The sequence below is a fragment of the Nomascus leucogenys genome, chromosome 3 (genome assembly GCF_006542625.1).
Source record: "Nomascus leucogenys isolate Asia chromosome 3, Asia_NLE_v1, whole genome shotgun sequence".
In the NCBI taxonomy this organism is placed as follows: Eukaryota; Metazoa; Chordata; class Mammalia; order Primates; family Hylobatidae; genus Nomascus; species Nomascus leucogenys.
In genome coordinates this window covers 112,239,819-112,253,369 of record NC_044383.1, presented here as the reverse complement: position 1 = coordinate 112,253,369, position 13,551 = coordinate 112,239,819, and the positions used below count along the sequence as shown (strand labels likewise).

Genomic DNA, 13,551 nt, shown 5'->3' with positions numbered 1-13,551 from the left:
CCATGATTCAGAGAGGAGAAATCTGACAGAGAAGAGCCTGACCAGACAATCAAAGTTAACATTACCAGGAGGAGTGGCTTTGTGTGCCCTATAATGTGCTGCAAAGATCATGTTTGTGGTATTCCTACCAAGAAAGCATGACCTCAGTCTGGTCATAGAAGAAATATCAGGGGCCCCGGTTGAGAGTCAACCCTCAGAATATAAGCCATGTCCTCTACAAAACTTCCAAGGACACAAGAGATATGGAAAGACAGAAAATACTCCAGACTGCAGAAGACCAAAGAAGATAGGATAGATGGTTACAGCACAGTTTCCTACATGGATTGCAACTGGTAAAATTTGAATGGTGTCTATGATCTGGATGGAATACTGTTATAAATGCTAACTTCCAGACTTGCAGGGTGGATCATGGTTAGATAGGAATGCTCTTGTTTCTGAAAAATACAATGACATATATAGGGGTAAGAGGGCACCATACCAACAACTTCTCAAATGGTTTCAAAAAGATTAGTGATAGGCTGGGCACGGTGGCTCACACCTGTAATCCCAGCACCGAGGCGGGCGGATCACGAGGTCAGGAGATTGAGACCATCCTGGCTAACACGGTGAAACCTTGTCTCTATTAAAAGAAGTACAAAAAATTAGCCGGGCATGGTGGCGGACACCTGTAGTCCCAGCTACTTGGGAGGCTGAGGCAGGAGAGTGGCGTGAATCTGGAAGGTGGAGCTTGCAGTGAGCCAAGATCACGCCACTGCACTCCAGCCTGGGTGACAGAGCGAGACTCCGTCTCAAAAAAAAAAAAAAAAAAAGATTAGTGATAATAGATATGTGCAGGAGCCGGGGGGAGGTAGATATATGTTAATATTGGAAAAATCTGGATAAGGGTAGAGATGGGAGTCTTCTGTATTGTGTTTGAAACTTCTGTAAGTTTGAAATTATTTCACAATAATTTTTTTTTTAAATTTTAGCCGTACAACTTGAATTAAACAAAAAGCAAGTAGCTTGTTGCTGGAATTCAGTTTGTCTAAGGCAGCAACCCTTTTTACAAAGACATGAACAAATATACTCTTATCTGAAAATATTAATAAAACCTCACCTATCATTTCATGTACTAAATATACGAGATCTGGCAGGATGTTAAATTAAGTGAATACAGCACTGGGAATAAGGAAACATATTAGCTAGCTGGCTTTTAACTTTAGATAGGTCATTTCACTCCCTGGAATTAAGTTTCCTCATTTCTAAAAGAGGTTAAATGAGATGATCATTAGCAACAAAAAAAAACTCAGTGTTAAGGGATCTGGGTACAAATGTATTCTCTCTTATCAGCTGATAATGAAATGCATAACTAAAGTTAGGCCATGGTAATTTCAAATACAGCATTTGTAAAACAAACAATACCAAATAGCTGAGGGTCCCAAATGCTGAGGGACTACCAATCTTTGTAGAAAAAGACAGTTACCACTGTATAATTATGTATAGTAATTACAGGAATTGGCCGGATGCCATGGCTCACGCCTATAATCCCAACACTTTGGGAGGCCGAGGTGGGTGGATCATGAGGTCAGGAGTTCAAGACCAGCCTGGCCAACACAGTGAAACCTCGTCTTTATTAAAAATACAAAACTTAATGGGGCGTGGTGGCGTGCACCTGTAATCCCAGCTACTTGGAAGGCTGAGGTGGGAGAATCGCTTGAACCCAGGAGGTGGAGGTTGCAGTGAGCTGAGATCGTGCCACTGTACTCCACTCTGGGTGACAAAGCAAAACCCTGTCTCAAAAAATAAATAAAATAAAATACAAATACAAATATAGGAATTAAAATAATTGTATTAAAAATATATCTATGGCAGATTGAAGAAATAACCTACTGAGCTTGGCAATACCTTTCAAATTTAAACATTCCATCTTGTTCAAACATCTTATCTTTTACTGTTAATATATATAGCTTTGTTTATATTTAATAGTTACTGAATAGCAAAACTCAAAGCAATAATGCTGAACATAATCAGGGCTTTAAATATAGGCACAGCTTTTATTTTGGTCTTAGCTTTTGATTTATTGTACTTAAGATAATCATAATAGCCAATATATATTAAAGCTAGCATTAGAAGGTAGTAGATGCGTGAATCCTTTAGCTAAGCTGTTGAAAATTACATCTATAGACTGGCAAAAGAGCTATAAAACAGCTGTGATCTATAGGTACTAAGCTAAGTGTAGGGTACAATAAGGGGTAGCAAAACTTTTTCTGTAAAGGGCCAGAGAGTAAATATTTTAGATTTTGTGGGTCACATGCTGTATGTTTCTGTCACATTATTTTGTGTGGATATTTTTTAACAACCTTTAAAAATCTAAAAACTAGTCCTAGCTCAAGAACCTTACAAACACAGGCTGAGGACCATACCTGGCCCATAGGCTGTGGTTTGCCAACCCCTGATATAAAATAACAGGTTCAAAACAATTCAGTTGATGAAAAGAAGGAGGCTGAGTACAGTGGCTCACTCTTATAATCACAATACTTCGGGAGGCTGAGGCAGGTGGACTGCTTGAGCCTAGAAGTTTAAAACCAACCTGGGCAACACAGTGAGACTCCACCTCTATGAAAAATAAAAATAAAAAATAGCTGAGCATGGTGACGCATGCCTGTAGTCCCAGCTACTCAAGAGGCTGAGGTGGGAGGATCACTTGAGCCTGGGAGGTCAAGGCTGCAGTGAGTCATGATCACACCACTGCACTCCAGCCTGGGCGACAGAGCAAGACCTTGTCTCAAAAAAATAAATAAATAAAAAGACTATTTTATACACATTTGAAGGCAAACAAAGGCCATTACAAATTAAATACAAAGATGCGCCAAATGCAAGAAGAGATAAACAGAAAATTATACTAGATATGCAAACATTGTAAGAAAAATGAAATTAAAAATAAGATTAAGATTACATACTCTGGCGTATACACCGGTAACCAATAGACTAGTCTTCCACCTAACACGAGCGTCTCAGCTGCGAAGTTTAACAGGTCAAGAAACATATCACTCAGACGATAACTCAAGGAAACAGGAATATGGCTTTCTGGACTACACAAAGGGAAGAAAATTTCAAAATCAGTGAAAAATTTTAAGAGTGCTAAGTTAACGGGGAAGCCACATGCTTCTTCTCAAAGTAGTAACACGTCATATTTAAATTTCACTTACCATTTTTCCCATTTTTCTATCCCCTTTGGTATCTCCTTCTGTGAACCTGTTCTTCTTGTAGATTCTCTGATACCATATGGAGCTAGACAGAAAACAAAGGTAACACAGATAGTCAAAAGTCACCAAATCACTGATCAAGGGCAAATAGCCATGCTGCCTTCAAATGTGACACCTTGAGAAGAACACAACATCACCGATACACAAATCCAACTGAAAATGTACAACATAAAGACTTGGGGGAGGAGCAACTGTCTTCTTAAAATATGTCAATGTCATAAAAGTCATTGAGAAAAGCTGTGGAAGTGTTACAAATTAAAGGAGGCCTAAAAGATATCATTACTAAATGTAATACCTGACTCTAGAGTAGATCCTATCCTAGAGGGAAAATATATGCCATAAAAGCTATTACTGAGTCAGCTGACAAAATTGAATGGCAAACTGTAGATGAAAGTATTTTATCAATTTACTGAACTTGATAACTGTATTTTTGCTAAGTGACTATCTTTATTCTTAGTAAATACACACTGAAGTATAGGAGTAAAAGGCCACAATGTATACCACTTACTCTCAAGTTGATCAGAGAAAGAAAATGTATTTTATATAAGTAAACACAGAGTGGGAGAGCAAATAATAAAGCAAACTGTTAATTAAAAAAACCTAAATTTTCATAAAGTATATTCACACTGAAACCATAATGCCTTGATAATTTTTCTTTTGTTACATTACATTTGACAAAATCTAAGTTAGCAAAGAACTAAAGAGAGCTGAGATAGAAGGGCTGAACTTTGCCACTATTTACAGATTTACTGTCAAATACTATAGAAAAGGCAGACCTGTTCTTAGATAGGCTGCCTAAAAAACTCAGGACCTCGTGAGGCATGGGAAAATAAATTTTCATGCACATTCCTGAAGCTCAGTAGGTTCACAGGCCCAGTGGTTCCACAGAACCCCAAATTTCTTGTAATGCTAGAAAGCAGATGCCAGTGAAAACAGGCACTACAAAAACACAAATGCTTACACATAGAGAAATGTGTGATATCCGAAACTCTGTTCAAAATTTGACACCATAATTGCAAATGACATTTGAGCTCCAGTTGGTATAATAACCAACTATAGTCAATACAAAAACAAATACTAAATATATGCCTCAAAAAAATAAGCTGAAGGGAAAAACGGATGACAAGTTAATATAAAACGATATAAAAGTGGATGGCAAGTCAATATATTTGTTTAGAAAAACAAAACAGTAAGCCCTTAACAAGGTAGTTAAGTACCTTCATAACTTTCTCCTTACAAGATAAGGAAGCTAGGGGTAGATGGGAGAAATACTGACAAGTTGGCATTTTGTGCATGTGTTGGTAAATTTTGTACTTTAAATGTAAATGATTTTACAAAACGAATCCCACTCCTACTTTTGTATAAAAATAAACTTACGATCAGTAATGATTGCATCAAAATATGTGCCCTTCCTCCAGGAAGGTTTAGATGCATCTGAAACCAGGACATCAAGGTAATGCTTCTCTAAACCATATTGACGAAGATTGGCCCTAATGTTTTCATCTGGTCCTCTCCACTTCTGGTTTTTCCTAGTAGCCTTTCCTGAAGGGAAAGAAAAAGGAAGAGAGAAAGTATTAAACAGAGTATTCTTATTTTCTGTCATTTAGAAAAAGTAATGTTTTAACTCACTGAAACCTACATTTATTCAAAATTTGCTTTCATTTAAAATCTTAATTTTATGTATACAAGTAAATAGTTATTTTAATTTCAACATAACAGTAAAACGTACTGATGTCTAATTTATCTTGTTCTGTCAACTTCCAAGTAAAAGTGCCTTAAAACACTCATTTGATATTTTCAAGTATGAAGATTTTTGTAGTAAGATAGAGTTGAAGAGAATATGGTTCCTTTCTTCCAGCAGTAAACAGTCCTGTGTAGAGACAGTATGAATCAGATAAATGAAACAGAAATGAAGACAGTGAACTTGGGAAACGCCGCAGTTGTGACCGTGGAGAAGGGAGGCAAAATGGAGACATTGCTAATGAAAGTTAAAGTGGGAGTGGAAGGAAGGCTAAAGAAGCTCGTAAGTTCCTTGTTTAGGAGACATGATAGTTTAGGATGATGACACCAGTGATTAATATCAGAGAAACCAGGAAGAAAAACAAGCTTAAGAAAAAAGATGAGATCCATTTAAGATATATCAATCTTGATGTACCTTGAGGTACCTGCAGAACATTCAGAAAAAGATACGCAGTGGGGACATTCAGCAGGTAGTTGAAGGCCAGAATATACAGACTTTGGAGTTATCAGCATATAATCTTATACTGACTCCATAAGGCGGAATAACATTCTTTTTGTTCGCTTAGGAAGTAGTTACATGTTTGCTCTATAATTATTCTTATAAAATCAAAAGAAGAATGACATGACTCTGAAAAACATGCAGTGTGCTGGAGAAGTGCTCAAAGATAGGTAGATGCCTGGAAAAAAAAAAAAACAATATATAAACAGAAATCAAAGAAAATTGCACGGCATCAAGTAGACTGAGAAGAAACAAAAAAGTAAAAGTACCACCTGCCGAGACCACTGTCAAGGAAACCAAGAGTGGCTGTATAAAGGTCAACACTGGTCAAATGCTATAAATGTGTGGCCTTTGTTAGCATTTTCAGCAGAATGATAGGCACAGAAGCTGGAAAATAATGGCCAGAAGAAAGATGAAGAAGAGGAGACAAGAAGTTATACTAGTTTTTCAAGAAGCATTTTGGCAAATGGAAAAGGAAAACAAAGTGGTAGCTAGAGAACCTCTACAGATTTGCTAAAAAAAAAAAGTTTTGTATTTTTAAAACAGGAGAAACTTGAGAATATTTTAGGATAAAGTAAGAGTTCAGAACCATAGGAAACAGAGGGTGTACCTAACAGTATCTTGGATAAGCTCTAAGGAAACCACCTCAATCAGAATTCTACCCCAGTAGGCTGAAGGTTACAACATAAGTTTCCAAATGTAACTTTAATAAATAAAAATTCAAGTAAATTATGTAAGACTATTTCCTTAAAAGAAATATAGTGCTTCTACTAAAAGCAAATTGGAATAATTCTTAGTACTTTTTAAAACAGATTTCAGATAAAGAATATCTTTTTCTTGCTAGCCCATTTATGTACACCTAATAAATTGTAACTCATTTTCCTAATAAATGTTACTAAATTCTTTACAGTCAAGGTAGGGAAAAAGATAGGTCACCAGTACAAGATATCAAATTACTTCCACAAAAGAAAATAAAGTACAATAAATGCTCACCAATACAATAACTTACACTGGGTGAGGAAAAGGAAAAGAGTATTATAAGGGCTGATCCCAGTTATTAAAACGAATATCAACATAAACACAAATAATCTCAAAATCATCAACAAAATGACATTTTCAATACCATTAAGCTATAAGGAAATATTTTTTCAGTTTGATTCAATTCCATCCAATCACACATCATTATTGAAGCTTCTAGAGTTTAAAATATTTTCCATAATTACCTGAAAAGTAAAGCAGATGACTGTTTCAAGTACCCTCAGTTCAAGGCAGAATCTTTAAAGTTACTTTAAAGAGGTTTTGGTCAGTTATAAAATTAGAAACATAAATAGTACCTCAAAGACTAGTTATTAATCCAGTATATATTCAATGTATGATCAGTGAATAATTTTGGTGATAATCTTTAAATGAGTGGTGATAATCTTAACCAAATATGTTTCATTATCATGTATATTTATTAATTAGTTATAATTAATAAATTATAGCTCTGAATTGGTCACTGGGTTATCACTTTCCTGCACTTCCTGAAAGCCCTCTGAGAGCAGGACTTTTTCTCATTCACCTTTGTGTTCCCCCAGGAAATCACTCTGTACACACTGGATCATAAAAGTAGATACCCAATGAAGTCTTATAAAAACAAGTAAAATTATATCACAATTTTGTATTCGAAGATTAAAATAATGCCATATAAAACTACAGTTGACCCTTGAGCAACACGGGGGTTGGGGTGCCAACTCCTCAGTCAAAAATATGCATATAACTTTTGACTCCCCCAAAACTTAACTACTAACAGCCTACTGTTATACTTACTTTATTCAGTAAAAATAGATTTACTATTCATGAAGTGGAAGTGGATCATCATAAAGGTCTTCATCCTCATCATCTGCATGTTGAGTAGACTGAGGAGGAAGAGGAAGTGGAGGGATTGGCCTTGTTGTTTCAGGAGTGGCAGAGATGGAAATAAATCTGAGTATAAGTGGACCTGTGCAATTCAAACTTATGTTCTTCCAGGGTCAGCTGTATTTTTAAAGGTACATTTGGTACCACAGCAACGACTATAACACTGTCTATAATCTCTACTCACCCAAGCCATGAACTGTGTTGTAGTCTATGTCTGTCCCATACACATATGCACCAAAATGAGCACATGCTATCAGGAGGCCACCTGAAAAAATCACACAATTTTGACCTGTTAATCAGTAAGTCCCAAACTCCTGTTTGTTCCTATTTAACTTCGTCCAGTCTTAGAAACTAGCTGCAGGCAGAGTATCCTGGAATGACATTGGTCATAACATACTTAGTAAGCCTCAGGACTGAAAAAACAAACCCCTAAGCCATATTCACTAAACTGGTAACAAAGTAGAGAAATTAATGTATACCCTGGCATCATTATTTTAAACAGCACTATTTTACCTTTTTTTGGTCAAAATAATGTATATTTAGACATTTTCATCTTATTTTTAGAACTCTACACAAAAACGTTTTGCTCCTTTCTTAAAAATGAACATATAAGGCTGTTTACACAAACAGCTGGCAATAAACAGAATAAATTCTGACAACTAGGCTCGATTCCCACTGAAGTCAGAGTTTCAAACAAATAAAGAGGGCATAATTACTATGTGAGACATTAGTTCTTAGAGAAATTAAAAGGTTAGGACTTATTTTAATTTTTTTAAGAATTAACTATTTTAATATAGTTACTCCTGTAACCAATCAAGTAATTATCTCTTGTTTTAAACTGTAAATATAAATTTCTAAATAACGATTATCAAACATGCACAAAATAATTAATAAACTTTTTATTAGTGCTGTGACCAAAGTAAGAACAACTGTCCCAATACAATCTGACTAGACAAAGTAATGTGACAGATGTGACCAGCTCATGCATGAAGAGAAATCTTAATAAAATGAAACTCTTTAAAATGAAAGGTAATAGTATTTTTAAATTAAGAAAAAATTGTACACAATTAACTGAACTGTTAATAATTGTACTTTTAATTAAACTTCACTTTTTTTAATCATTCAAACTAAAATGCTTTTAGTGCTTGGGCAAGTCTTAATTAGCTATACTCTAGGAAGGCCTGCTAGTCAAGTTGAAATCATAAATATATTCTTCTATTACAAAATATGCGCAGACTTGGACAAGGGGAAAAAATACTAGGGCTCTTTCCCTTATATCCTTTTGAGATGTAATCTCTGTAACTAAGATGGGTAGTGCCTCTGGAGGGTCAAGATCCATAAATTAATGGTGTTCCTTCCATAGCCATTTAAAACATAGTGTGGTAGCATGGAATTAAAAATACTTTGTTCATGAAAATATTATAACTGACTAGTTCTTTTCAGAACCCATGAAGAAGAGAAATGAAAGACTAAAAGTACAGCAGAAACCAAAACCTATGTCCTCTCATACTAACTACAAAAAGCATTTATGTGAGAGGGAAGGTTAAAAAGTCCTCATAATTCTTAATCTGGAAATGGAACACTCCTTATTTAGAAAAGGCAGCATAAGTGATGACTTGGAATACTCACAAAGTCACTTCACCCAAATTACAAGGAATTACTACAATTCTGCCAGTTAAGGCAGATACTCACCTAGAAGAACTAGTTGTCAAGGGGAACAGAAAAGCTTTCCTGTGCTTCCTTAAACAGAACCTTATCCATTTGCTTAGAGTGAGTTTTGAGAAGACCCAATTTACAAGTACACTGCTGAAAGGAGATGAATAATCTGTTAGACTGCACCTGATACTTAACTTCGTGCCTTTTAAGCTTTTTTTTTTTTTTAAATAAAATCATAATAAATTAGCTTATCTGAACGGGTCACTGGGTAATCATTGGTAGTCATCCAGTTGTTCTTTTGATTAAATTGAAGCACTTTTTATATTTAGCTATACCTCAGTTGGAGTTTTTTGGGGGATCTTTTTGGTGGAAGAAGGGGTGCTAAAAAAAAAAGGAGAGTGAAGCGTCAAGGAGGCAAGTAACATGACTCACCCATTTCTTTTTACATTACCAAAAGTAAAAATACTGCATATGTAATCTATGCTAGCAACTCGGTGTTTCAATTTCTCATTACTTAAATAGTAAGCACTTTAAGGTTAGGGTAATATCTTACAGGCAAAATAATACAATAAGAATTGACTTTATTCCATGATGTAAAAACTAATTCATGATTTTCATCTTTAGAGAACTAACTGGAAAGCTTTGCAAACGTGGAGCAATGAGAGACTGGGCTTTGGTTTTGCTGAGAGAAAAAAAAGAAAGAAAAATGGCAATATTATTGCATCTGTTTTATCTTTTTTTAAAAAAGAATTCTACTTAAATAAATTAAACTAGCAGGCCGAGCAAAAGAATACTGCTAGACAATGGGACTCCTACTGGACAAACCATGAGATTCCAGGAAAAGGGGACTACAAAGTGTAGTGGGAAAAAAATGCGAAAGAGAATATTATACAAACCTACAGAGATCCATTATCTCACTCTCCTAACCTTCTCTTTTTCTCCCCATTTTCTCTTCCCAGAACCAGGATAGTCAGTTCCCTAACACCTGGTTTCTGTGTCCACTATTTTGCAATGATAAAACTTCAAAAGGAGTTACACTCCTTTCCTTCCACCTATGGGTCATCTGAAGGTACACATGGCCAAGGAGTATACATTAGTCTTCTGGGTGAATTCTCATTACTGGAGGAGCTGACTCACTTGACAGAGGGGATGAGAGGGAATCAGATCTATGGCTGCAGAGTTCTGTGCTACCTAAAGCAACTGGCATGCACTTGCACATATTATTTTAATTATAAACAAAGAATTTGACATTTATAATTTTATATTTCAATTCCCTTGCCTGCTGCTATAACATGCCAACAGTTGCAAATTATTAATATCTTGGAAATTAGCCAAAAAGAGTAGTAGGAAATGAGTTTATGGTCAAATTCTTTATCATCACCATTTAATATTAGCTACATCTAACATCTTTCACCAAAAAGGCATCTAAAATCTCATCAAAATAATAATTAAAAAGTAATAATGATAACCATTACAGTTCACTAAATGTCTACCACATGTCAGGCAACTTCCTAGAAATATTATATACACATATTGCCTCACTTAATCCTCATAATATATTAGTATTACCATTTTACAAATGATAGAAGTGAAACCCAGACAAGTTAAGAATCTTGCCCAAAGTCACATACTAATTGGTAAAAAGATTTAAACTTTGCTCTATTTATTCTTTTCTTTATATCATACACCTCCTTTGGGATTAGCACCAATTGAAGTAAATACATATTCACTCACCAATTAGATAAACAAAAGCAAAATATGTTACTAAACAAATTATATTAAGTAAAGCTACACACTCTGTTAATAAGAGTGCTATATATGCCATTCACAACTCTTATACTGTATCACAGACAGGGCTGTGCCATTAACAGGTATTCAATAAATTCATGATGATCATTCCTTTAGCCAGACTCACATGAGAATAGTAGCACTTCCTAACAACTAAAAGCTGACATAATGCTATGTCTCTTCCCCTTTGGGAAAGTGGAGACACACACACACTTTAAAAAAAAAATTTTACTAAAATGAAAACCAATGTATTTGTTAAAATAGAAAGAAAAGTGTGTTTCTGCCGCTCACAATGTCATTCTGAACAACAGTAGCAAACAGTCTAAAAGAAAAAAGGAAAAGTATTTAGGCATGAAAAGATTATTTTTCTCCTTTCAGTCTCCTAGAAGCTTTCTACCCTACTCTATATCCCTGAGAAAAATCACGAACCATGAGTAGTAAGTGGGCAATAAACTTGGAAAACTACATACATTTCAATTTTGTACCTTTAAAATAAAAAGGGGATTAAACACATGTGAATTTTTTAAAAAAACTATTTAAAAGGCAACCAAAAGAAAAATATCAACAAATGTTTTATGAAAACTATGGCCATGGAGGAGGACACAGAGCTACATGTTTCTCCAGTCCTTCAGAAGGTACTACCCATCGGTGAGGCAAAAAGGCCCAAGAGAGGACAAACTGTGCTTAAGACCTGCATCTATTCACAATTATTGGTTATTATGTTTCAAAACAAAAGCACCAAAAATTGACTGATGTCCTAAAGCTATACTTAAACTACAAACACAAATTATGAAAATATATTTCAGCAGCACTTTTGCAAAGATCCTCCTCTTATTTTCTATTAGTTGTCCTATACGAACAGTCAGATGTTCCAAATATACTACCCACTGTGAGGAGCTGCCCTAAAGCAAACAGAAGCAGGTCCCCTTGCCCCTCAACACACTATGAATGGTCCATATATTGACAGCTGTGAAGATAATTTCAAAATCTAGCCTTATCTACTCAACAAAAAAATATTACCCATACTGGCAACTATATTTTTTAACTCTGTGGTCTAGTCTATGTGTATGTATATATATATTAATCATTAGATATATAATACATGTATATATCTAAAAGAATTATTCTCAATTAACAAAAAAAGTTTTTAAAGTCCAAGAACAAGATTAAGAATAAAAGCTTTAGCATTTGGAAAAAGATAAATTAAATCCATTCTTCACATCATACCAGAGAATAATCTCCAAATGAACCAGAGATCTAAAAAGAAAAAATGTAAAACTACAAAAGTACTAGAAGAAAACACAAATGAATTCCTCTGTAACTTGAATGTGGGGAAAACTTTTGCATGGCAAAAATCAATTAGTAGCAAAGTCAAAAGATAAATGACAAGCTAAGGGAAAATACTGCAACATACATCACAGAAAAAGAGGGGGAGTGTGAGGGGGTTGTATCCCAAGCTTACAAAGGACCTTGAAAAATCGGGGAAAGAGACCAAAAATGCTATCAAAAAATGGGAAAAAGACAAAAAAAGACAAATCAAAGAAAGTCATAATGGCCCTTAAAATATAAAAAGTTGTGATACTTCATTCGTAACCACAGACATACAAATTAACACTACACTGAGATACCATTTTTCACCCAACAGAACAAGCAAAACTTCAAAAGCCTGAAATATACTCTGCTGGTGAGATTGTGGAAAAACAGGGACTCTCCTACAACTGTTGGTAGGAATCCAAAATAGTATAATGGAGACAAATTTGGCAATATCTAATGAAACTGCATATGCATACACTCTTCAACCCAGAAATCCTACTTGTAAGAATTTACCCTAGGACAGGAGGGTCCAATCTTTTGGCTTTCCTGGGCCACACTGGAAGAAGAATTGTCTTGGGCTGTACATAAAATACACTAACACTAATGATAGCTGATGAGCTTTTAAAAAATTGCAAAAATTCTCATAATGTTTTAAAAAACTTTACAAGTTTGTGTCAGGCCACATTCAAAGCCATCTGGGCCACATGTGGTCCATGGGCTGCAGGTTGGATAAGCTTGCCCTAGAGCTACATCTCCAACATTACAAAGGTATATATTCATAAGGTTAGTCATTTCAAGCATTATTTGTAACTGTAAAATACTGAAAACTACCGATGTCCAACTATAGGAGATTGTTTGAATACATTACGGTACATACACTCATGAAGCAAAACTAAAAAAGAATAAAGATAAGCTCCATAAACTGACAGGAAGTGATTTCCAGGACATACCATTAAGTGAAAAAAGCAAAGTTAAAACCAACACACACAGTATGATACCTTTTGTGTAAGAAAGTAGCGAAAATAAGAAAATGTATATATTCCATTATGAATAAGAAAATGTATTAGCATTACAAAAAGAAACAGGAAGAATCAACTAGAAAACAATGAAGTTAGCCACCTAGGATAGGTGGGAAAACAGGCTGGAAGCGTTATAAAGGTAAAGTGACACCTCTCTGAGTACCACTTCTTGTGCAGTTCTGACTTTTGGAAGCAAGTTCATCTTATACATATTTGAAAATAAAAGTAAATCAATAAGGAGTGGGGGATGGGAGATAAAAACCTAAAACAGAGGGCAAACTGGAACAAATGAACCCAAATGAATTTTAAATGAAAAGGGAAAAAGCAGGCACAGTATTTGACTTTACTGCCCCTTAGGGTAAAGAACTGAAAACACATCCTGAACTCTTAT

At 35.1% G+C, this 13,551-nt stretch overlaps 1 protein-coding gene across 7 annotated transcripts in view; it reads right to left on the bottom strand.

The window, feature by feature from the left end:
- TRMT11 (tRNA methyltransferase 11 homolog) overlaps nucleotides 1–13,551 on the bottom strand; it is a 67,045-nt gene that overhangs the window by 37,394 nt on the left and 16,100 nt on the right. For all 7 annotated transcript variants that reach the window (XR_004029350.1, XR_004029351.1, XR_004029352.1 and 4 more), the window contains 4 exons: nucleotides 7,568–7,648; nucleotides 4,623–4,787; nucleotides 3,189–3,270; nucleotides 2,940–3,071 (listed from right to left, as the gene is read on the bottom strand). Coding sequence is in view for 4 of the 7 variants with exons in the window: in XM_030809645.1 (XP_030665505.1) it covers nucleotides 2,940–3,071; nucleotides 3,189–3,270; nucleotides 4,623–4,787; nucleotides 7,568–7,648 (460 nt within the window). In the remaining 3 variants the exon portion in view is untranslated. The remainder of the gene's footprint in view (nucleotides 1–2,939; nucleotides 3,072–3,188; nucleotides 3,271–4,622; nucleotides 4,788–7,567; nucleotides 7,649–13,551) is intronic.